The 25,952-nt window shown below is 40.3% G+C and overlaps 1 protein-coding gene across 1 annotated transcript in view; it reads left to right on the top strand.

Annotated features, from left to right (window-relative positions):
- Nucleotides 1-25,952, top strand: part of LOC100759959 (ras-specific guanine nucleotide-releasing factor 2) — a 230,159-nt gene that overhangs the window by 77,115 nt on the left and 127,092 nt on the right. Inside the window, exons 2-7 of the mRNA XM_027401746.2 lie at nt 1,467-1,573; nt 15,249-15,396; nt 17,334-17,423; nt 20,587-20,840; nt 22,447-22,526; nt 22,869-23,062. Of these exons, the coding sequence (XP_027257547.1) occupies nt 1,467-1,573; nt 15,249-15,396; nt 17,334-17,423; nt 20,587-20,840; nt 22,447-22,526; nt 22,869-23,062 (873 nt within the window). The remainder of the gene's footprint in view (nt 1-1,466; nt 1,574-15,248; nt 15,397-17,333; nt 17,424-20,586; nt 20,841-22,446; nt 22,527-22,868; nt 23,063-25,952) is intronic.

Here is a 25,952-nt window from a genome sequence, read left to right as displayed (position 1 = left end):
CACAAGTGTCATGAGCTTAACCAACCAGTCTTTGCTTGGATGTAAGGACAACTCCATGAGATGAAACCCATACCTGATACTGCTAAAATAGCCAAAATCTGAGATTACATAGGTCATAGGCCTAGGGACAAACCTATGCTGTTATTCTGATAAAGGAACATAGCAGTAAAATGACTCCTAATGACATACTGATCATTGGCCCCATAGGTCAATGATTTGTGGGTTTTGAGAGAGGCTGCAGGGGATGAAAGGGGAGGACCCTGCAAAAGTCCTTGTGTTGTTCTTTTATAGGCACACACTTCTTTCTTGGCCCCAGAAAACAATTGATTTGGCTTCTACTACTTTTTCAATAGCATCACATAAAGGAAATTTTAGAGCCTGAAACTTTTTTTAAAAAACAGTTCTTTCAAATGTGTGAACATGTGTGCACATGTGCAGGTGCCCTAGAGGTCAGAAGAGGGCAGTGTATTCAATGGAACTGGAGTAACAGGCAATTTAAAGCTGCCTGGCATGGGTGCTGGGAAGAAAGTCAGATCCTCTGCAAGAACAGTGGGGGACCATAAGCACTGTGTGGGCTCTCTAGTCCTCCAGAATGCAGTCTTTTGAGGCTGATTTTAAACGTTGCTTGGTACTTTTGGGAGGCACTCAAGTTGCTGGCTTTACCAAGAATTGTTCCTTTTTACTGATGACTACTATTCCACTAGGGAATGTGCCAGAATTTGACTATCTACTCACTTACCAGAGGATACTTGCATTGTTTCCAGTTTGGGGTGATTATAAATAAAGTTCAGATGGACTAAATAATTTTCCTCCTGATAAATCAGTTCTTTCTTTTTTCTTCTATCCAACAAAAATTAGATAACACTTATCAAAGATAAATTCTGATTTATGACTTACCTCCAGGATGGCAATTATATTTCCTTCCCATGTTAAACATAATTTGTCATACAAGGGCTTAAGCCACTGATGTTGCTTGTGAAGGCTGCAGAAGTGGCAATGGCAGCAATTAGATGCAATTATAGACATAACACTTCCTAGAATGGAGCCTGGATATAGAATAGGTGGGGTAATAGAATCAGCTGGTTCAGCGGAGTAGACCCCCATTCTCTACTGTTTTATCACATCCTGCATAATGAAAACTTATGGAACCATTTTCATGTTAGCTTTAACTTTATCTTCATTGGCAAATTGGTACAATGTTCTTTTTGTTCTTATATAAAAGTACACAGTGCAGTAAGGCTGTGGGCTGAGTGCTACTCAAGGGTGTTAAGATGCTCTCCGTATTACCAACAAGTTGCAAAGACATTTCTGGCTGGACCAGGCATGATATTACATTTTGAAATATGGTTTACATCATGCTGGTAGATTTTGTAAGTTTATACCTCTCTTTGGCAAATACTGTGTTATTATGTTTCTACTCTTGAAAAATAAAACCATAAGCCTTTTGTGTTTCTTTTTCTTTTCAGTATTACTTCACTGTTCTTTTTGGACATGAAGGTCAGAAGCCACTGGAGCTGCGCTGTGAGGAGGAGCAGGCTGGGAAAGAATGGATGGAAGCCATTCACCAAGCCAGGTGTGGGTCATGTCTCATTGTGAATGGGGCTTATCATGGCTGCCAGTACTTTCAGAAGATTTTGTCCCTGTAAGATGGTATCACCATGGTACCTTCCTGTGTCATGTGTGTACACTTCCCATGGCTGTGTTTCAATTAAAGATAAAGATAGCAGACATAAACAATAACAATTTCTGGTAGTAAACATGGATTTCTTCCTACATACTATGTACATACTAAGTGCTTCTCAATTAGGGAATTTATCAAATGATAAATTTATCAAATTTATCAAATTTATCAAATGGCAACCCCTCCCAACAGTCTGCTACAGGGGGTTTGCATTCACTTCATCTTCTGCATGTAAGGAAAGCGAGGCCTGGAAGGTTAGTTCACTGACTTTAGGACACACAGTTAGGTGTGGCAGAGCTAGCTATCCACCCAGTGGAGCCTACCTTTGCAACACCTGCCCCCCATCCTCCCACTCCAAGCAGTCCCATTACTGAAATGTAGTAACAAACTCCATCTGGGTCAAACAGAAAAATGTGGTTTATTTTCCCCTAAGTAATAACTGGACTGTAAAACCCTCCTCCATGTATTTTAAGTAAGAATGAGAAATCTGAAAGGGGGTGGGTGAGGCAGACAGTCTTTTTTATCCAGTTCCTTTGTTCCTGTGTGTGCTTGCTGCTTTTTGCCCATCTTCTCCCCAGCCAGGGATGCTGTCTTAGTTACAGTTTCTATTACTATAATAAACACCATGAGCAAAATGACTTGGGGAGTAAAGGGTTCGTTTATTTCATCTTATAGCACAAGTCCATCATCCAGGGAACTCAGGGCAGGAACTCAAGGCAGGAACCTGGAGGTAGGAGCTGATGCAGAGGCCATGGAGGATGCTGCTTACTGGCTTGCTCTCCATTGCTTGCCCAGACTGCTTTCTTATCATGCCCATGACTGCAATGCTGAAGTAGCAGTGCCCACAGTGACTTGAACCCTTCCACATCAGTCATCAATGAAGAAAATGCACTATACACTTACCCACAGGCCAGACCTATGGGGGCATTTTCTCAGTTGAGGTCTCCTCTTCCTAAATGACTCTACTTTGTGACAAGTTGAGATAAAACCAGCACAGGTGCCACGTTTGATCTTCATGTTCAGTTCCCTTTCTCGTCTTCCTGGTATTTCAAGGAAAAGCTCAGCCATGGAGCATTTTCTTTCTGAGCATCTGACAATGCTTCATCTCCTGTGTCTATTGTCTCTCTGTCACCTACCCGTGAGACTCTGGGACAGGTCATCCCTTGTCAGTCCCTACTCCAAACTGCTGCTGCATCTGCATTGTGTACTGCATGCAGACACTTAGCAACACGAGGTATTTCTGTATGATTTCTACTTCTTGAGCAGGCTTGTGTGTACCTCAAGAATCAAGAGAAGGATTGGGGGCACAATTATTGTTAAGTGAAATGTATTTCATATGCTAATTGTGCAGTAGGTGATCAGGGATGACTTCCAGGTTGGTTAACAGAAAAAAGAAAGCACCAGTCCCCAATGATTTTGCTTTCTTTTCTTTGAATGATTGACACGGTCATTCTGAAAACCTCTTTGACCTCCTTACTTTGTAGGGACCATTCTGTGATGCTAAGCACATTGCACACCTATCTTTTGTATTATTTGCAGCAGCTCAGTCAGGTATCACCAGCCCCATTTGACAAATGAGAAAACAGAAATGCAAACAGATTGGGCAAGATCTAACACCAAGGTGGTTTTTTTTGTTTGTTTGTTTTTGTTTTTGTTTGTTTGTTTGGTTGGTTGGTTTTGGTTTTTCAAGGTAGGGTTTCTCTGTAGCTTTGGAGACTGTCCTGTGACTTACTCAGCAGACCAGGCTGGCCTGGAATTATAGATCCACAGGTCTCTGCCTCCCAAGTGCTGGGATTAAAAGCATACACCACCACCACCTGGTTTAACACCAGGTTGTTAAGTTGCAGAACCACACAGTCTGCCAGACTTCACAGTGTTTAACCATGGCTCTGTATTGTCCTTATCTTCTTCACCTTCTTTCTCTGCTCAGTTTTTCTTCATTTCTTTTTCTCTTCAAAGATGAAAGTAGAATAATGTTAGGTCATGGTTGAAAATAAAAGGCATCAGCTGCAAAATATTTCACTTCTTTTTATTTCTCTTTTAAGTAGTTCTGTGAGATGCAGTTGGCAACAAATGCTAGTCCCTGGGGCAGCTCTGGGAAGTGGGGGACAGACACACTGCTTAGTGCTTTGTTGCCCGATGCTTGAGCTCCAGTGTTGGGGCTGATGCAGAATGACTTAAGAAGGTCAGGTCTTCAAAGACGAAAGATGCATCAAGGTGGCAAGGTAGAGCCCTGGGGCCATTTGCAGTCACAATCTTTGTAGCTATGTCTATTTTTTTTTTACCTGAGCATTAAAATGGAGTATGTACCTTAAATGTGTGTGTTTCACTATACTTTCCATCCCAGAAGAGCAGGAACCATTGAATACCACAATTGAGTTTACAGTTACAAGTGAGTGTTTTGTTGAATGCAGTGTGAATTACTTTAAAGATGTATGGATTTCAGAAGAGAGGTGTTTTGTTTGTTTGTTTATTTATTTCACTATGTCATGCTAAGATTTTTGTCATATGTGTGGGTGTAGTCAGTAATTGTTTGTGTTTGAGATAGGGTGACATCTAAGGCATGTTTGATTCTGTCTAGAAGCAGACTTGAGAAACCACTTAAGTGGTTTAGATGGCAGAATGGTAAATATCCTTTTTTCCCTTAGATTTGAAGATCTGCTTAGTGGTTGATCTCTTTTTGTCCCTTGATGCTCTGACTTTGTTTGTTCTGTTGTACTTGCTTTACTTTGAGTTAATGCCTGGAACTAAGTTCTTTGATGGCTCCTTTGAATCAGAGTGTTTTATACTTGTGCCCTTCTATTTGCCTTTTTGAGTTGAAATGACTGTGAAATATTTATTTTTTAAATCAAAGAGTAATAACACAGAGTCTCCAAAATTTGCCAACTTCGTTCATCTATAAACGATGCAAGGAAGTTAATGAAGCTGCTTCAGACAGAGATCATTAGCTATTTTTTCTTGACATTGTATGTGAAACACAACTAACAAGTTGGGATTGCTTGGCTAAACACTTCACTTTTAGGGAAAAATCTAGTGACACTAATTTGGCATTGCTAACTTGCAACAGAAAACTTCAAAGTAGTCAATAGTCTATATTGATTCCCCCTTTCAAAAGTCAGAGCTTTTGGTTAATCAGTAACTGTTTTAGCACAAGGCTTGTTCTTTTCTGAGTTATAAATCCTCCTGTGGACATGACTACCATTTCTCCAACTCCTGCATTCTGGAATAGCTTCTCCATGAAGTCTGGAAAAGCCGTCTTCATGTACCATGGAAGACACACTGTTGTCTTGGCTCTTGTGTCAAAGCAGCCTTCTTACCACAGTTTGCCTTTAGAGGCTCTTTGGATAATTTTCTGGGATGTCCAAATGCATATTTCTTCCTTTATGTCTGATCCAGAAAATAATACCATCAGAATTAGCATTTTTAACTTGAAACTTCAACTCAGTCCAGGAATGTTGGTGTTAGAGTTTTGCACACAATATCTCAACGTGATAATTCTAGAACATTGACACACTTAAAATTTCATTGCACACATGTTATGGCATGGAAATGTGGGAAGCTACTACCAAGACTCAGACCTCTTATTGTTTGTGTAAGCTGAAGTCAGAGCATTTAATAGCACTTAAGTCTATGGTTACTTTATAAATGATTTGCCACTTAGGCATGGAACATAAGCAGCACTAATAACATATTCTTCCTTTCTTTTCTTAGTCATATATGTCAGACTTGATCAAAGTAGTTAGTATGTAAAAACATTAAAAAATGCTAATCTAGTCAATTGTTGATCATGAAGACTTCTTGGCTAACACAATGTCCATTTAGTGTTCTTTCTTCATGAATATTGAGCCTGAAGAACCTCAGGAGTAAGTTGTCCTTGGTCTGGAAGAGGACCCTGTGCACTCTTTCTGAGTTCATGGCACCCTGATTTCAGCATAGGTTCCATAGTATCTGAACTACAGCAATCAGGAACTGATCGATAAGGCAGCTTAGACGTGTGTGTGGATCTACCATAGGACTTTGTGAACATCTGAACTCGAACAATATTAGGCCAAGATGGCATCTAACACACCATTTGCTCTCTAGCTGATATCACCCACCAGAACAAGACATGATGAGTTAGTGCAAGTTGTGAAGCAGATGTTAACTTGTGGCCTGGAAGGGGAATTGGAAAGATGAGGTGGAACAAAAGGACATCTTGTGACCTCCTATGACCTTTCTGCCCTATGGCATGTAAGAGATGAATGAGTATCCAGGGACAACTAGAGGAGTTAAGTCTTGTCCTGAGAAGAGATCTGGGTTGGGCTGAGGTCAGGAGATAGTGAGACGTGGAGATATTGGGACTATCGTGTTTTGCTGTAGTGCCTCTCTGTGGCTTATGTGTTTGGTGTTGGAGACCATCCCACTACCTTTGGACGGTTTCTCATTTTCTTCAAATAAAGATCTGCTCAATCCCACACTCCAGTTCTCTTTCCACCTCTCCAAGTTTCATGCAGGGATCTCAGGCTTGCCTTGAGGAGACAGTGTTGAAAGGAATAGGCAGACTCATCCATTCCACGGAGCTAGCAGATGGAGCATGGCAAGGCCTTGACCTGACTGACCCTTTCTTTGACTTTGTCATTCATAGCATAAGTAGAAGAAAGTCTTTCAACTGAACCCTATCCTTTTTTTCCAGGGGAAGGAAAGCTTTAATCTACTCTTGAGTTCATTCTTTGCAGCCTTTTGATGACACATGTCTTCATATTTTCTCCTCTTTGGCATCTACCCCAAGACTCAGCCCAAGTGGCTAGAGCCAACCTTTCTCTGCTTGCTCTAGACTATGATCCATGCCCAGTGGACCATATACTTCTTTTGGTTTAACCACCATGACATACATGGTGCTGTCTCCATTTAATCAACCTTAGACGAGAAGACCTTATGAAAGTCACCATCCAAGTACATGGCAGAACTAGATTTAAGAACAGTTCAGCACAACTCCAAAATATAGTAGCTTAACCAGCAAGATACATTGCCTCAATTATATATAGAAATCCACAAATGTGCATTTTTCTATGTTAAACTATTTATATATTATCTCCTGGGTAGTCAGTGGTACCAGGAAAGTGACTGGTGGATTGTCACAGTCTCTACTGCTGCCCATGTCTGGGCAGTTTTCCACAGTCAAGGTAGGAATCCTGGCTGTTGATCCACCTCACCCACCATCTTCTCAGTTTGCCCTGATCTCTATCCTCTGCGTGGTTACCAAAGTGTTTCTAAGAACATCTAATCAGTTGAAAGGGCCTCAATATTTTCTATTGACTTGTTAGTTTATTCAATTAACTTATTATTATCAAAAGTTTAAAAGCATAAAAATTTTAATATACAAGAGAGGAAAGGTTTATACCATAGTTCTCTGTGATGCTTGAAGGAAAGAAAGTATGCATTATTTTTACTGCTGTTCATTTTTCTTGATCAAACGCTCTGAGGTACAGTGAGCCAGTCAGCACAAGGTTTTTCCCAGGCTGAAATTTTCAAACTTCTCATGCCACCGCCCTCTCTTCTGTCTTAGGTTCCAGGTAAAACAGTGCTGGAATTTAGAGGTGCTGGATGGTTCCTTCCAGTCTACATCCAGAAATTTGTTTTCCAGGACTGACCTATACTATCTTCCTTAACCCCCACCCAGTCCCGCCAGGAAGGACTGATGGCCTATTCCCTTATAGTCCCTTATAGCTTCTGGTGCAACCTCCTGTCACTCTCAAAAAAAAAAAAAAAAAAAGACATCATCATTTCAACTTGCTTATATGTGTTTCTTTCTGTCAGCCTGAATTTCATCAAAGCTAATAGTGCTTTGTTCCTCTCTGGTTCCCTGTTCCTGGCATTGTGCCCAATTTTTTTTTCAAATGTGTGTGCCAATTTAATTCTTCTCACCAAGGCAGGAGAAAACTGGAATCATTTTTTTTAAATTCTTTATATTGATGTGTAAAAATGGTATGTTAGTGTTAATGAGTATTTCCTTGGACATTTATAAGACTGACTATACTTCTGCTATCATTAATATTTATTCATGTTTTCTATAGGAATTGCCATTTCATGTCCTTTTCTCATTTTTTCTACTAATGTTTTTCCATGTTCTATCTGATTTTATGAGTTCTTTGCATGATGAATTTGTTATCTGCTGGTTATATTCATTATTAATCCACTACACCATTTTTCTGCCTTACAGTTATATCCATGAATTTCTTTTTACAAAGCTTTTGAATTACAATCCAATCAAAATATATTACCTCAGAGGGAAATGAATTCAGAACATTATTTTTATTTAATTGGCTTACATTTCATATGCTCCAAAATCTTTCATCTGAAGTTACACAATTAAGAATATTGACAAGGCTGCACAATCGTTATACTAATTCAGAAGAATTTCAACATATAAAAATAAAGTTAGTCTTTTACCCTCTACTCTTACCCCTAACCAACCAGTAATTTACTTTATTAATGGATTTTTTTCATCTGGACATTTCACATAGAAGTAACCAGACAAACCTGTCTGGCTTCCTTCCTTACCATGATGCTTTCAAGACCCACCCATGGTGTGCTGCCATAGCGGTACTTGAGGTACTTTATTCCCTTGTATATCTAAATTGTCCATTCATGGTTGTATTACATTTTGTTTATGTATCAGTTGATGGATGTATGGGCTGCTTATAGTTTTTTCCATTGTGAATAATCTTGCTATGAGTATCTGTTTCCAAGGTACATTTTCAGTTCACATTCACAATTCACTATGCCATATGGCAACTGTGACCAACATTTTGAGGAACTACCAAAGTCTCTTCCATAGGGACTGTGCCATTTCTCACTAGAAATAGATGAAGGTTTCTAGTTTTCCAAATTCTCACCAATAATTGTTCTTGTCCTTTTGTTGTGCATCAAGTTCATCTAGTCCATTAAGTCCCTTGGGGTGAGGAGTGATGGTTCCGAACAACCTTGTCTACAAATCTGAGCTTTCCCCTGGAGTTTGGAGATGGAACTTTTCTTTGGGCCTTTCACTAAAACTTCCCATCCTGTTTGGTACAGTTCATTACATATACATCTTAAATTAAATCAAGTAGGGCGCACGTCTCGCCTTCCTAGTAACCTCTCACTAAGATGACTTATAGTTTGCCCTCTTCTCTGGGCTTGTCAGGATTTCATTTGAATGTTCCCTTCTCCCCTGTGTGGAACAGTGCCGGTTTGGATTATAAATATTATACACCAATATTTTGTGCCAATGTATGCCCTCAGCATGCCATATGTTGGTACTACACAGATGGACTTTTAGTTTTGCTTTTATTATGCTGACTTACACAGCTTTGCTTTATTTCCCTTGGCAGTGTGAAATCACCTTCTCTTCCTTCCCTCCTCCTCTTTCTTCTTGTTCCTTTAGGTAGGGACTGGATTGAAAAGGGAAAGAAAATGGAAATAATGGAAAAATTTAATCAAGTAAAGTATATGTTGTAAATACATTAGAAGAGAAGCTCAGAAAATATTGAAGAGAAGCCAGGCATGCAAAGTTGATCTGGCTAGCAATGGACATTCACTTTCTAGGGGGATTCACACAGAAGTTTGTGAGACACAGGTGAAGGGTCATCCAAGTAAGAGCAGAGAAGAGCAGCGAGGAGCCCCATGGCACAAGTTACATGGTTTGGGAATTACTGCATGAGCTATGTAAAGCTGTGTAAAATGCATCGTCTTGACCAACCTTTTCCCAGCATGGTGACTCTTCTGAATTGGAGCTGGGTCTCACACTAGAAGTGTGGCTAGTGGTGAACATTTTCCTTGGATCATTGCAGTGTAACCTCCAGCCATTCTCACCTCTCCCAGCGCAAGCCACTCCCTACCGTAATGTTCCTTCCCCGTTACAGCAGCCAAAATGATCTTGTTAAGACAAATACTGACACCTTTTAAAACCCAAGCTCAAATCTCACACAAGAAGGAAAACCTGAGAGTCTAGATTAGCTTCCATGTTTTACCATTCCATTCCCTCTTTGTGCCTTCCTGTGTCTGCCTCTTGGAAACCAGTGACTTGTCATCTCCCCAGCCAGGCCAGGTCCACACCACCCATCACCAGGCTTTTGTACTTGGACTTCTCTTTACTTGATGTACTCTTCTACCAGCCAGGACTCTCTCTTCCAGGCTATTCTGCTAGGACCAGCTTCCCAGTGAAAACGGTCCTAGGGCTGGCTTGGAACTGTAATTCTTCTTCTCCTGTTTCTGAATTGCCTTCTACCTGTTCTCCTCCTCAGTACTAATTACCAGGTTTTCTTTTTAATTATATTTTTTCCTTCTTGCTGCTGTGTATGCTCCACAAGGACACAGAGTCCCCCACCCCCATTTTATTTATTACTGTTCCCAGTCTCTGAAGGCATAGCACACAAAGATATGTCTTAATCATAGAATCAACTTGGACTCACAGAAACATGCAAAGGAATATTTACTCCACACACTGGTGTTATTAGTTGTATTATTATCATATTATTAATATCTAATGCATAGAGTAAATGACTAATATTTGAATTCCTCCCCTCATTTAGTAATGTAGAGGTGTTAGAAATAGACAAGCATCAGCCAGGCGTTGGTGGTACACACCTTTAATCCCAGCACTTGGGAGGCAGAGGCAGGAGGATCTCTGTGAGTTCGAGGCCAGCCTGGTCTCCAGAGCGAATGCCAGGATAGACTCCAAGGCTACACAGAGAAAGCCTGTCTCAAAAACAAACAAACAACAAAAGAAAAAAGAAAAGAAAAAGAAGTAGACAAGCATCCACATGGTAACTCCAGAAGTGAATAAACACCACTCAAATTGTCTCCAGCCAGAAACAACTCTTTATGTTTTCATTTATGTGCTTTATTTGGCATGTTGATTTTTCTCTCTCTCCCCCTCCATTGCCTCTTAGTTATATCTACATATCTATATGCATTATAAATCATTTGCTTCCTCTACAAATGAACACACACATATCTAAACATGTGTTGGATACATGTTATTTATCTTGATTTCTTTTTTCCTTTTCATGGATCAGTAGGCATTTGGGATAGGCATCATTTTATACATATTTTTGACAGTACTAGAAGTAGAACCCAGGCTATCATATATGTGAGGCAAGTGCTCTATCACTGAGATACAATTGTGGTCTTCTTTATAGCTATTTTTTAAAATATGATTTTAAATACTCTGCAATAATTTCTGATATTTTGTGCTTGTTTAAACACCTATATTTTGCAAATAGTAGATTGTCTCAGTTTCTTTTGCTTTAAGGAATGAAAATTTTGTTTCTTCATACCTCTTGGAGAAAATCTGATTATATTTTTGACTTATAGAAATGAAAACACTAATACAAAAGATATAATCTTTTACACCTGCTTTGGTACGTTTGTGATATTGTCTTCTAGAATGGCTTGCACTGGACACCATGTGATATTACCTAATCCACTTTACTTTTGTTCATGCTAAATGTTGATGTTTTCTAAAGGTCTTAACCAGTTTTTGATTAAATAGTATATCTGTTTTATACACTTACTGGCTTATGTATTCTATGAAGCCCCTTTGTCTAATTTTACCCAATATTATCCACTTGTTACAAATATGAAACATTTAACTCAATTTACCTCTTATGTTGTATGTTTTCTCCCTCTGTATCTGTTGTTTATATCTTTTTTAGCTCCTAAGCAAGTTGACTTTGTCCTAAAATACTACAATTAAATCTTGTTGATTTATCAACTCAACACAGTTTGTATTGATCTCTACAAGGAAGACTAACTGGACACAGGCATTTCATCTTTTCTCATTGTGTTTTCTCTCTTTGGGTGTTGAGCTTTTATTGCTTCTATTATTATTTATTATCACGTTATAAAGTTTTACAGATTTATTTCTCTAAATTCAATTAGACCTTTGAATTTTGCCACAGGTGGATTCTGAAAATTAAAAACAGGGGGGTGGTGGCACAGATAGAGTAAGATCTTCGGTTGGACAACCCAGTTGGGTGATGATAGCTCACAGTATTTCCTGAAGCTCTAGAAAGAAAGAGATCAGAGGCTCCTGATGAGGAGAAAGTATGCAAGACCCTGACTTGACGCATGCTGTTTCATGTGTTGAAACAGCAACTGTATCCTATTACTGTTATCACGAACTCACTTCATTTATTTGTAAGAGAAAGCAATAAGTGCATTTGCACAGTGGACATAGCAATATTATGTACCAAAGTATTAAAGTTGGTGTTTGGTCCCAGAGCACATGAATGATTACACAGAATTGAATATTTGCTCCCTGAGTCTCACTTCCTGCAGACAGCCTGTTATATTAGTCTTGGTCTCTGATCGCTCAGCTTCTATATCAGCTGGGTCTGACTTAAGGGTTCATACATTCATTGACCTATAGAATTTTAGCAATTAGGCTTGGTTTCCAAGTCCTCTTTTTCTATTCCATTGCTTCATTTCCATGGCAGCCTGCTTGCTCCTTGGTTCATCTGAAGACAGTGAGTCTCAGCCAGAATGACCCTTGTTTCTCACGGCAACTTCTGTTTGTTCACTTGGGGCTGTATTTGCTATCTGTGGCTGTTTAACGGTTTGCTCCACAATGATTACCACAATAAGGAACTCATTAGACAGCACAGCCTCTGCAGGTCAGGTGTCTTAGCAAGGATTAGCTTGGCTGCCTCTGCTCACAAGTTTCTCACAAGCTGCTGAGCAGGTCTGTGGGCCTGCTGCTGTCTAAGTCATATAGCTGCTGGCTGGATCCCCTTCCTTAGACTGTGAGTTAGAGACCTCCCTTAGCTTCTATCCATCATGAGCCTCTGGATAGAGCAGTTCACAGCCAGCCTTCCCTCTGAGCAAACCAGCAAGAGATGGCAGCAAACCCAGCAAGACAACAAGAGAAGGCAGATGAGATGGAAGCCAGTGTCTTCCATGCATCACCTTGGAAGTACCATCCACCTCTTTTGCTACACTTCATAATAAATATGTTGTTTCCAGCCACTGAGTTTGTGATAAGCTTCTCACAATAGGAAAATGGTTCCGCAGGGTTCATTGCTAGGTACTCACATACTTTTCCTAGTTTGGGTCCTCATTATGTCTATAGTGAATGTCAGGACTGCCCTAAGATCTATGTTCTCTATGAGCCCAGCCTTCTTGAGGGAGGTGGCCAACTTTTCTACAGAGAGTGGATCATGGGCCTGGCTGTGATCTGGGGCTGTGGAGGAGGAGCCTAACTTCTTTGGGCTCTCCTTCTGATCCCATGTTAGCTTCTGTTCAGTGTTTGGTGCTTCTCTTGGCCAACAGTGGTTAGAGCCATCTCGTATTTTCATGTAGGGCTCTACACCTTTGAATTTCTCTCCTCCAGTTTCCCCACCAAATGAGTTCTTCTCAGTCTTTTTTTTTTTCACTGAAGTTCATAAAATACTTGGTCTGTTAACAGTGCGTTTTTAAACGTTGTTATAGTTTCATTCGCTAAGAACAAACAAGTCTATTTTTTTCTGTCGTTTCATTGGAACCCTGGAAAAGAATGCTGACCAGTGTCAGTGGATGACTCCACAGGGGCTGCTACTTCATCCCTTTAGAGCAGGGAGTCTCAACCCTCCTAAAGCTTAGACCTTTTAATACAGCTCCTCGTATTGTGGTGACCCCAACCATAAAATTATTTTTGTTGCTACTTCAGAACCTTTGCTTTGCTACTGTTATGAATTGTAATGTAAATATCTGGCATACCCGATATGTGACCCCCCTCCAAGCGCGACCTATAGGTTGAAAACCTCTGCATTAGAGGAAGGAAGACTTACAAAAAGTCCTCCCCCTTCTTCTTTATTTCCACACTCTTATAGGTGCACATCCTTCTTTATAAGCTTAAGGGGCAAGTTCTTAGAGCAGATGACTTGAGATTGCTGCAAACTCTGAGCTCCTCACCAACACTCTAGCACATGTGATGTCAGTGCTAAGAGTGTCAGGTGACTCAGCTACAGTGTTACTTTAGCATGGCCCCAAGACTTCTTAATTCTAAGCAATACAATGCTATTTCAAAGTGGTTAGGAAAAGAATTTACTAGGGGAAATTACATGTGTCTCTGAACTCCAGGGTGTAATTCTACTCAGATGTTATAAAAGGACACAGAACCCAGGTAGCGGCCACCTTTCTGTCTCAGACATTCTGCTTGTATTGTGTTTGCTTTTCTGAACACCTGCTTATGCTTTCCTTCTTCGGTAGACGTCCTGTGATTGCTTCCAGATGAGGTGGTTAGAAAAGGCTGTCCAATAATGGCAACCCGAGTTTCCAGGTCCCTATCATCTCACTTAAAGCACACAAAGTAGGACTCCTTAAAGTACACATAGTAGGACTCCTGAAAGCACACAGTAAGATTCCTTATATCACACAGGGTAGGAATCCTCCTTAAAGCACACAGAGTAGGACTCTATGGATAAAACTTTTGTTTGGTATAGCTTGCATCAGGCATCTCTTTTAGTGTTTGCTCACCATGGTCGTGAGGGAGGTTTTGTGATACAAGCATAGCTTCAGTGGCTCAAAGTGACAAAGAAAAGGCAGGCAGCCTGGAGATTTGGCGGAAGTCCCTAAGGAGTCTTGTGCCGTTTCTCTGCTGAGAGGCAGTTTGGCTTGTGTAATAACATGGACTCGGGTCAGACAGACTTTGATATGGTCCTAACCCTGAGGTCAATATGCATTCTGAGAACCAATTCTTCCCCTGCTGATTGCTATCATAAACCCCACCTCTTGTATTGTAATGAGAAAATGTGTGATACATCCTATACACCAACAAGTAGTGCCCGTTATTAATTACAGTGTTATCATGCCATTTGGAAAAGGTTTCATGAAGAGAGGAACATGCATCTTACCACTCTAGCAGTGCAAGAGGATCCAATGCAAAATTCCAGGAGACTTGACATTGACTCATATTCCAGGAACCTCAATGTTGCATCGTCAGTAGAAACTTAAGATCAAGTGTTCTCTCTATCATGCTTAGCTGAAGAAATGGACATAGGTGAGGCTACTGAAAGCAGGGCCCAAAGAGTTTAACATTCCCTGTCATGTGTGTGACTTCTGACCATTTTCAGAACACAGTAGTGGATGGTCTGTACCCCACAGAGACTCCCACAGAACTCGTGGTCTCTATGAGAGTCAAAACAGACCTTGTTCTCAGAGTTTGCTATATTCATTTTGGTTTGGTAGAAGGTCAATTTCACTGGTTATACTTTGAATACCATTCTTGAAGACTGACGGCATCAATTCAAAACATTTCAATCTCTTCCTTAAAGAATACATACACTTCCATATTAAAATCTTTCAGAATTCCTTTGCATTTTTCTCATAGTCATGTTAAAATTGTGGGTGGCAGCCAACCTTAAATGGGTTCTTAGTTGGAGAATATGTAAAGTGATAAACACTGAAATTCTCTATTATCGAGATAGCCAGCTATATGATGTAGGCTAGTGTGTAAGGTAGAACTAGCCAAACAGCATGCCTGGGTCCCTTTTAAATGTGTGAACACTGTGCTGTGTGAAACTGTGCTAGAGCAACACTCCAGTGACTAACTGTGTAATTTTCTCTTAAGTTACGCGGACATTTTGATTGAAAGGGAAGTGTTAATGCAGAAGTACATTCATCTAGTTCAGATCGTGGAGACAGAAAAAATTGCCGCTAACCAACTCCGACACCAGCTTGAAGATCAAGATACCGAAATTGAAAGGCTTAAATCAGAGGTATTTCTCAGTTGAAGATTCTGTCGCACTGTTTCCTGTCTTCTGTCACTTCCTCGTGATTATCTGTCCAATATTCAGGAGAAAAATTTAATTTCACGCTGAGTTCTTCTGCTATCAACAGATATGTAGCTGGGCTGCTAATCTAGACATGAATCCATTGTCTGCTTCAGGGTTAGGTAAATGTGTTGCTAGGGCATACACCATGACAAACATGTTATCCTCTGTTGTTATTTGTGCCCCTGATGTCTTTCCTTAGATAAGAAGCACACTATATATGTATTTAATACTTATCGTATAGACTCTTGGGGTAACAACTGTGAGTCTGCCATGTAATGACTTAAAAGTTCAAAATGATAACCAAGGAAAGACCAGATAGGAATTCCAAAATACTTTACTTCTTACTCCCCACCCCCACCCCCGCTGCAAAATTCTGAAAAGCATATTTGGGATAAACAAGAAGACACAGATTGATCATGAGGCATTTCTGTCTCCCCATTGGCCTCTATTCCCTCAATGTGTACTTCTGGTGGCCCTCAGGGTGGTGTTACTGTTACGGGGTGGAGTAGGTAGTCTTTGAGTCTATAGCCGTGGTGCCAGCCATGGTGCTTTGCCTGGGTCCTCCTTCTGACCCAGGTCTCAGTCTATGCAGAGACCTTTCCAGGCTGTCTATGGGAGTTCACAGAAAGTGGGAAGTAACTGAAGAATGGAGGAGGAATGGAGAGCCTAGCTTGTCCCCTGTGTTCTAAGCAGAGGTACACCAGTGCCTCTTAGATTAAAGGATATGGGTGTGACATGTGGTGTATGGTATGTGGAGTATGCCAAAGGCAGCAGTCATGGATCCTTGTTGGCAGGATCCTTAGCTTTGACAACTTTCTTGCCATTTTTACTGTGCAAACATTTCCTTTTCATTCTCTTACACCTCCCTGAGGCTCCCTGTGGTGCTGTCACCTCCTGCTCCCAGGTACACTGAGAGTATGCAGCTCAGCATATCTGGCTGGAGCATGGAGATGAGGACTCCTCTAGGGATGGTGAGTTGCCAAGTGTGTTCACGCTATCATTAGACTCGTCAGCTTCGTTTGTACAACCCTGATGGTTGATACAGTGAAAACAGCAGCAGAAAACTCAACAAACCTGCTTTTTAAAAGGCTATATCAGGCACTGTAATTTAAAACAAAATTATTGTGTTCTTTCTTTGCCCCGGTACACCACAGCAGATGCCTACTTACTGGGTGAAGCAGGTTGGTATTTGCACACAAGAAGAACTCGGCAGCAAGCGGTGCTCCCAGTGTTTACTTTTGTGTGTTTATCTGTCTTCCTTATGCTCTGCTTAATCAGAATATAAATTGCAGTGAAAAGCTGCCAGTGGCAGGTTTTGTTGTTTTTGTGTTGTAGTCTTTTGTAGCCACTTACAGGAATTATTTCCTTTTCCATTACCTTCCTGTTTTCCAGGAGAAAACGAAAAGTGGAATATATTTGATTTTGGGTATAAGATCCAAAGACAGGTCACCGGTGGTGGGGGAGCAATCCTGATCTTCTGACTTTTCCATTTTGGCTTCTCAATAATTCTGTTTAAATTCTTGGGCTTGTATGAGCCACAATTGAGGCCAAACTTGAGAACTATATACTGCTGTGAAGGCAAGAGGCTACCTGATCTTAAATTCCCCTTTACAGGTAACATGGGCCAGTTTGCGACTGTCCTCTTTGTTTCTTTGAAATAGCCCCTTCCACTGGCTCCAGTCCACCCCAAGACTCTGAGGTTGCCATGGTAGATACCATTTTCCCAAGGAGATGCATAAGGAATGTGGGATATGCACTTCAAGGACCACAGACTGATTTCTGAATGAAGGTTTCTGGATGTCTTCATAGATAGACCTCCTATAACATGGCTGTATATCACCGTTCCCCGAATCCTGAACTGGGCCTGTTTTGTGTTACAGATTGTTGCTCTTAATAAAACCAAGGAACGCATGCGCCCTTACCATAGCCATCAAGAGGATGAGGATCCAGACATCAAGAAGATTAAAAAGGTAACAGGTGGGAGGCTTCTGGGAGCATGGTGACCAGCTGTCTGCTCTGTGGTGGCGACTTTGTTATTGTATCCCTGAGTTGGGAACAGCCTTGGTGTTTCTGCTAATGGCTCCCAGACTGCTCCTTCCTTGGGATCCACACTGGTTTGGAAAATTTCAGCCTGAAATTTCTTTCCAGTTTCAGAACTTCCCTTTTGGGAAGAATGCTGCAAACACACATTGAGAGAGCAGTGGATTCCATGGGGTTAATGCAGGGCTGTTGACCCTCCTGATTTTGTCTTGTCCATCCATACTTGGGAAGAAATTATATTTCTACTTTAAATAATTATTCCCTGCTAGCTATTAAAAAAATCCTTAACTAAATGTTGCTCAGAATTTGGAACAGATTCTTTGGGCCGAGTTGAACACCTTCAACTTTCAAGAAATAAAAAAGTAAAATAAAGTTATTATTTTCCTAGCATTATAATCTTTCATTTGAACTTGTTTTATGGTACTGTGTTCTAAGACTAATGCTACTGCTCTTCTTTTAATAGTATGCAGTTGCATGTAAACAAGGATATTAATAATATGCAATTTTCAACCAAATTGGACTGTTAGTAAATAAATGAGGCAGCTATTGTTCATCAGAGAACATCTGCCAAAGTGAACAGAAAGATTTTACTTAATATAAAGTTTAATTGTTTAGTTTTCTAAACCTACTTCTATTAATTAAGAGAACAGTAAAATGAAAAACATAACAGTTTTGAACCTTTGGAATTCTCTAAACAAGCAATTTTAAACCTATTTTAAAACTTGTTAATAGATTTCAAAATTAACTTTATTGGTTTTTTATGCCCCCAAATCAAATAAACATCTGTGGAAAGACTGTTTACAAATGAACCACTTATCTTCTCTAATCTTGGCAAAATGTAGCCTTTCAGCTTCAAGAGATCACAACTCAAAATTGCTTAAAATTCATGAAAAGTGTTCCTTAGAATTCTCAAAATAGTATGCATAAAATGTCTTCATACAATTCTATTGAAATGTGCTTAATTTCTATTGTTTGAGTGTAGCAATCTTAACAGCCATATGGAAACTGATGCTGTGGTGTCAAAATCAGAAGGCATGTGGCAACATCTTAAGTGTTGCAAAATTAAATGCACCATAATTTATATCATGTGGGTGAAAGATATTTAAAAGGGATGTTGAGTAGGTATTGGTTGTGTTAAGGGGATCAGGTAGGGAATTAAAGCTTTTACACATGTGTGAACCTGAAATATGCCCCCTGCTGAGTCTGTCATTTCTAAAGTGCCACATCCTAATTACTTATCTGGCAACTTTTATATTTAGAAAGGATTTTTTATTTTAGGGTCTATTCTGAGGAAGCAGGATTGGAGTTCAAGGTCACCCTGCTGGTTAGTGGCAGAGCCTTTGAGTGAAGGATTGTGATACACAGAGTTTTTCTCAGGGTTTCAGTTACCTGGGCATTTAAGAGATATTCAATGGGAATCAGTCTACCACAAGATCCACCAATTCCACTCCTAGGTATATACCCCAAAGAAGCACCTTCATACAACAAAGACATCTGTTCAACGATGTTCATAGCAGCACTATTTGTAATATCCAGAAACTGGAAGCAGCCTAGATGCCCCTCAATTGAAGAATGGATAGAGAAAATGTGGTACATTTACACAATGGAGTACTACTCAGCAGAAAAACAAAAAACAAAAAAACAAAAACAAAAACAAAAAAACAGTGGAATCTTGAAATTTGCAGGAAAATGGTTGGAACTCAAAGAAACCATTCTGAGCAAGGTAACCCAATCACAAAAAGACAAAATGATATGTACTCACTCATATGTGGATTTTAGACATAGAGTAAGGGATTACCAGCCTACAATCCACACTGCCAGAGAAACTAGTAAACAAGGAGGACCCTAAAAGAGGAAAGATGCAGAGGTCATGAGGGAGCAGAAAGGTTGAGTCAGGTGTAGATTGGAAGAAAGGGTATATGATACATAGGGTTTTAGTTGGGGGGGCGTTGGTAGGGGAGGAAGGGAGGGAGAAGGGAACTGGGATTGTCATGTAATTCAATCTTGTTTGTAATTCAAATAAAAAAATGAAAAAAATAATAAAAATAAAAACAAAAAAATGATTGGGAAGCAGATTAAAATGAAAGCAACAAAAAGAGTGAGAATGAGTATGCCATGGAGAATTAAGAGCAATTAAAAACACTTATAAAAAAAAAGAGATATTCAGCAAGTGTTTGTTGACCAGTCAAACCACATAGACTAGTGCGCTTTTCCAGATTTGCCACTTTCCCTATCATGCCAAGGAATTTCATACCCATCTTAAGAGCTATATGATATTTCTATCAAAGAGAATTTATAGTAAATTATTCTTTTAAAAGTTATTCATCATTGCAATGACTTCCATATGTCTTCTCCATACGGCTGGCAAGAGGTTAAGGAAGGACTTGTGAAAGGACACTGGCTCTGCCTGCAGCTTTCCCAGCTATGTAGCTTATCTGAAACTCCGGATTGCTCATTTGGAGGAGTGATTGGATGAGCCAATTTCAACACTTATTTTTTAGGCTTAAATAAGCAAAGCAAAACAAAATGCAGCATCAATAAAAAATAAAATCAGCTGGTTCAAAATGGTCAAAGCACTTGAATAGAGCACTATTTAGATGTTTCATCAACGATCAGCAAGCACATGAAAATATCACCAATCATTGGAGAAAGTGCAAATCAAAACCTCTATAAGACAGAATCTCACACCCATTAGGACAGCTACTGTAAACAAAAATTGGAAGAAAACAACACATTTTGGCAAGGATATGGAGAAATTGGGACAAGTGTATGATGTGGTTTATAAAATGGTAAATAGACTTCAATGAAATTCAATACCACATTTTCCAGAATTCTATGCCTAGGTATATTTCAAAAGAAATGAGAACAAGATCTGGGTCTCGAGGAGATATTGGTGTAGCCATGTTCATAGCAATACAACTCAGAAATTTGTGAATCTCGGGAAAACTGTTTAAAATCATTTCCCCCCTGCTATTTGGTGAAAGCTTGCCATGGTTTATAGTACTAAAGAAAGCGTCAATGTGCCATTCAAAGGGTGGTGTCTATACATGTATCATCCCATCTCCCAGACTCCTTCCCTGCCTTGTTCTGTAGGTTCAGAGCTTCATGCGAGGATGGCTGTGTCGGAGAAAGTGGAAGACCATCGTGCAGGACTACATTTGTTCTCCCCATGCTGAAAGCATGAGGAAGAGAAACCAGATTGTGTTCGCCATGGTGGAAGCTGAGTCAGAGTATGTGCACCAGCTCTACGTCCTAGTCAATGGTTTCCTCCGGCCCCTGAGGATGGCAGCTAGCTCCAAGAAGCCCCCCATTAGCCATGATGATGTCAGCAGCATTTTTCTCAACAGGTTTGTCTTTGCATAAATGAATAGTTTGGGAATAACTCACTGGCACCTCTTGCAAACATCCCTATTTTAGTCTGAAAAGATGAGGTCTCACAGATTCGTCTTTGTGGTTCTCATGTTAAGATTGAGGATTCGATCCTTGAATGGCATTGTTAGTCTGCATTTGCATTTCTCTTGAATCTTGACATCTCATTTTCTCAGTTTGCATCTCTGTTTGACATTTGCATTCTTGTTACTGTGTGGGGGTATGTATGTGTGGAAGATACTCTCTCTTACAAACTGAAGGAGATGGCATGATTGATGGGTCTTTGTGTGCAATTTACACAGAAGCATTTTAGGAAGCATACAAACTAAGATGGCTCGAGAATTCTTGTTGAATTTATTTCTGCTGTAAGTATTTGCAGTGCCCTTTTTGCCAAAGATCAATTAATGGACAGAGCAGAAACCCCATTCCTTTGTGACATTTATATTTTGATGTGAGAACAGAAATGGACAGTGAATAAATATGCCGTGTATTATCCAGTGATCAATGCTGTGAAAAAAAATAAGACAAAGGAAGAAGTGGAGGGAGGAAAGTTTGAGTGTTTTATTTAAATTAAAATTTAAATTTTAGTTATTTATTTGTTTTTTGAGTAGGTAATATACTAACATGATTTAAAAGTCAAAACAGTGTCAGGGGTCACTTTGAAGTTGCTCTCTTACACTGTCTTCCTCAGGCAGTGCTGCTAGCATTTTGCAAACACAACCAAGCATGTGTGGATGACTATGTGGATAGGACTGTGAACTGGTCTCTCTGACAGTGGCCATCCAAGCATGTGACTTCCATAGGACAACTTGATCTAGATCACAAAAGACCAGGAGAACACTGTTTACATTTAAAATGTGAATGTTAGGCTTCTTGATTAGAGGCTAAGACCATAAGCTCTTCATACAACCCAGCAATTGTTTGCACACTAGTCCTAGATGGATAATTGAAAAGACATTTTAAATGGCTGGCCACAATACAGGCTGTTTGTTGTCGTGGTTGTTGTTCAACTAGGTTCCCTTGTCTTTGAAATGGAGCCCAGGCAGGCCAATTATCTTGAATTTCAGCAGAGCTTATACTTAAGAAAATGTAATTTTCCTCAATGTGTATTACATTTGCTTCACCTGTTTTCTAACTTGGGTATCAAAATACAAAGGGGGAATACATCAGTCAGTTAGGTTTCAATGCAGGAAAGAGCAATCCCTCTCTTACTAGAGGAAATAGTTTGCTTAGATTTTTTGAGGGAGTTGGGGGAGTAAAATTCTCCTTAGAATGTTGGATTTAAGAGCATAGGATCATAAATGTGATACCAAAGCAGATTGGGAGCTTCCTGTCTCCTGACTTTGCGTTTCATCTTGGTTTCCTTTGGGTTTCTGAGGCTAAAATAGAAATTACTGTACGGAGGCAAGTACATAGTCCATGGTATTATGGAGAACATATTTTGGAGACCCTATGAGACTGGTGTATCATATATATATATATATATATATATATATATATATATATATTAACCATTTGTTGGGCTTCTTACAGAACAGATACTTTAAAGTTACTTAATGGTATTGTTTTTCTAATTTTTTATAGTGAAACAATCATGTTTCTTCATGAAATATTCCATCAAGGACTAAAGGCAAGGCTGGCAAATTGGCCTACTTTGATTTTAGGTAAGTCATTTTTTAAGGATCTGGATTCCTGTTGAATAGTCAGTGTTAGAGTATGGTATGTGTTATTTGGCCTTGACTGTATAAACTTTGCTATTAACTTACGAGTTTCCTTAGACACTGGGTCTCTGTCCTGTTATACTGGGTCATGTCTCAGTAGCTACCTGTTGATGCTTTTCCTTGGTCTATCATAAGTCCTGTGGAGTCAGATTATGCTGCAAGGTAAATTCTACCCAATTTGTCCTCCAGGTAGGGTAACTAGGGCCCGAGCTGTATGGTGCAGGGATTTCTGTGGTGATTCGCCAAGCACCAAGGGAAATAGCCATGCTTCCTTCTCTTTTCCAGCTGATCTGTTTGATATTTTGCTGCCCATGCTGAACATTTATCAAGAATTTGTGCGTAATCACCAGTACAGCCTCCAAGTACTTGCCAACTGTAAACAAAACAGAGATTTTGACAAGCTCCTAAAACAGTATGAAGCCAATCCTGCCTGTGAGGGGAGGATGCTGGAGACATTCTTGACCTACCCAATGTTTCAGGTAAACCACTTGGGATGGAGCTTTTAAGTTCCTGATTCTAGTTCAGTGCTACCAACTATATGCCATCAATTATCTGTCTAGTATATATGATAAAATGGATATTCTGGCATTTTTTTTCCTAGTGCTGGGGATTGAACCCAGGGCGTTGAGCATGCTAGGCAAGAACTCTACCAATGAGCTACATCTCCAGCCCTGAAAGCAAGCATTTTTGAGGCAAATAATTGAGGATGATTTTTTTTTTAGCAGTAATTTCTCTTTATAGAATGATTCCACACAGAACTCTTTCATAGAGTCTCCACCTCCAGCATGTTTAAAAATATTATTAGGCCCACAGAAATAGGATTCTGTGCAGATGCACTAGTTTATGCTGGTTGCATAAAAGTTCTCCGGGGACCAGGGTGGCTGCTGGGAAGTCTCTGTTTTCAACCCTCCTTCTGCTGCAGCAGGATTACTGTTGAGTTTCTCTTGGCTGGAACTTTGGAGAACAAAACAGGGCCTTCTTAATCCCACAGGCTGTGGAGACCTCAGAGCTAGAAGGTGCTGGCTAGACCTGGGTGTTGTGGGGACCTGGTCATGTGGCTCTTATTAAGAAAGGCTATACCCTGATGTTCATTCATTCTTGGAGACTAGGGAGACGCACAGGATGAAGCACACATGTGTTCTTTCTTGCCTTTGGGGCTTTCCCTTGAACTACCTAACTTGAGGCAGTTCCACAGAGCCCCAAATGGGCATGGAGTCTCCTGTTCCTTTGGAAAATGTGGATTCTGTTCTTTTGGAAAGGCATTGAGTGTTCCTGTTGTGGAATTTATGGGGCTTCTAGTAAGGACTCTAAATTGTCATGTGGTAAAACGATTCCTCTGATCATATGTGTTATAGTTTCTGTGGAGCACTCTGTCCCCTGAGCAGGCAGCACTGACCCCGGATAACCATTTTGGAGACTCAGTGGGGAAAATTTCTGTGGTCTATAATTGTTTGTCTTAAGGTTTGTCAGTGCTGCTTGGAACCTTGGAAGTGGTCAGGGTAGTTCAGTAAGAGTCTTAAAAACCAGAAGGCTGCATTTGAAACTTCATAATGATACACACACACACACACACACACACACACACACACACACACACACATATATATATATATACATAGTTTAACTATTTTGCTTGAACTCTTTGCCTCTCTGAGGAAGTATTTCCCAAGAAAAATGACAAGCTTTTATTTCACTCTATACATAGATGGAATTTCAGATTTTAGTGACAATGAAGTACTTCACAAATGCATTGCTCTTCTGTGATGCTATTTGTGTGACCTCTAGGTTAGGACTCAAAACCTCAAACCACATCTGTCAGCAGCCCCAGGTCAGGTGGACACAAAGGTAGAATTGTTCAAGGTGCATGAAGCTCCCTATGCTCGATGTTACTTCCACATGCCTTTTAACTCCCCGAGGCATGGTCTTCACAGGGTTTAATTTGGCAGAACTTTGCCTGTATTGTGGACAGCCCTGCCCAATGCAGTTGAATGCTGAGCTTTAGGAAGGACTGTCCTCCGCCCTTCTCTTCCTTCCCACTGCAGAATTTAATCCCAGTAGTCATGCCTAAGTATTTTGATTCACTTGGAGGCATCCCCATCTTGTTAGAGATGAGTATGGAGCTGGGAGTCTTGATGACACCTGATGTCTTAGCCTTTCCTCTCATTGACAGCCACTATCTCTGATAGGGGCAGCTGAGCACTGCTTATCTCCAAGTGCTCAGATCTCCAACTGTGCTCCCAAGTGGATGTCACTGGTTTGGACAGCTTTGGGTGGGTACCCATGACATATTGTAAGGAGTCTAGGCCTACCTAGAACCTCCTCCTCAGCCCCAAACTGTGGTAGCTCTAAACCCTAAAACTGAGTGGAAGGGTCAGATAGTGATGGTCTTTGACTTCTTTCATAGTGAGTTAATTCAGAGCTTTCAAGGCCCATTTGTCTAGAAGAATCTTCAAACTTAAAATTTTCTGTCAAAATTACCCCAGTTTTTGAGGGATGAACAGATGAAAATGATTTTGAGTAATGCAAGAAGAAAAATCATTAGAAATTGCTGGCCATGGGCCTGGGTTTTCCTGGGGTCTGTCCTTTGACTTATTTACTTGGGTCTCCCGAAGGAGAAACCATCTGAAACAGCCAGAGGTAAGTACTCTTTCTAGACACTTGAAGGTTTTTTCTTACAAGGGCTCATCCAGTCCCTGTCCTCCTTCTCTTCATGGGCCCTCACTAAATGGTGAAGTCATGATGAGGGTGTTTGTACCCTCACAGGATCTGGAATGCAGCTCAATGCATACATTGACCTGCAGTAGTCACTCCATGCCTTGACCTTACTCCCTGGTGGTGTTAGACACACACCACCCACCCATCCTGCCCTGCAACAGTAGAAGATGTGACCCAGACATGAGCTCAAATATAGAAGCAACAACTGGTGCTCAGCTAGAGGGACAGGAGAAATTAGAATCAGAAGCTTTTAGCCTGTTGCTTGTGCATGATGGAAGAGAGAAGGTGACAGAGTGATGCCCTCTCTTTTTGTAATGGGAATTTAACCCAAGACTTCACACACACGAGACAAGTTCCTGGTCTCCATGCCCAGCTTTCTTGGGGCTTTTGTTAAGTCAGTTGCTGCCTTGAGCTATGAAGACAGGGAGGAATTATAGAACTGGGATGATTCAGTCAGAACTAGTACATCCTATTGTTACCAAGCAATTTGTTATAGAAATAGCAGTCATTAAATTTTTTACTTAGCAAACACAGGGTCTTGGTTGGTACTGTTCAAGCAGTCTCTGGGTGCTCATCTGTTTATTTGGATGTGTGGTATTGACAGTCCATAGGTAAGCCAGTCATGATATTTGTTCCCTCCAAGAGTGATGCTGT

The sequence above is a fragment of the Cricetulus griseus genome, chromosome 2, assembly GCF_003668045.3.
Source record: "Cricetulus griseus strain 17A/GY chromosome 2, alternate assembly CriGri-PICRH-1.0, whole genome shotgun sequence".
NCBI lineage: Eukaryota > Metazoa > Chordata > Mammalia > Rodentia > Cricetidae > Cricetulus > Cricetulus griseus.
The sequence above is the reverse complement of the archived record's forward strand: the minus strand, read 5'-3'. Positions and strand labels throughout refer to the sequence as shown.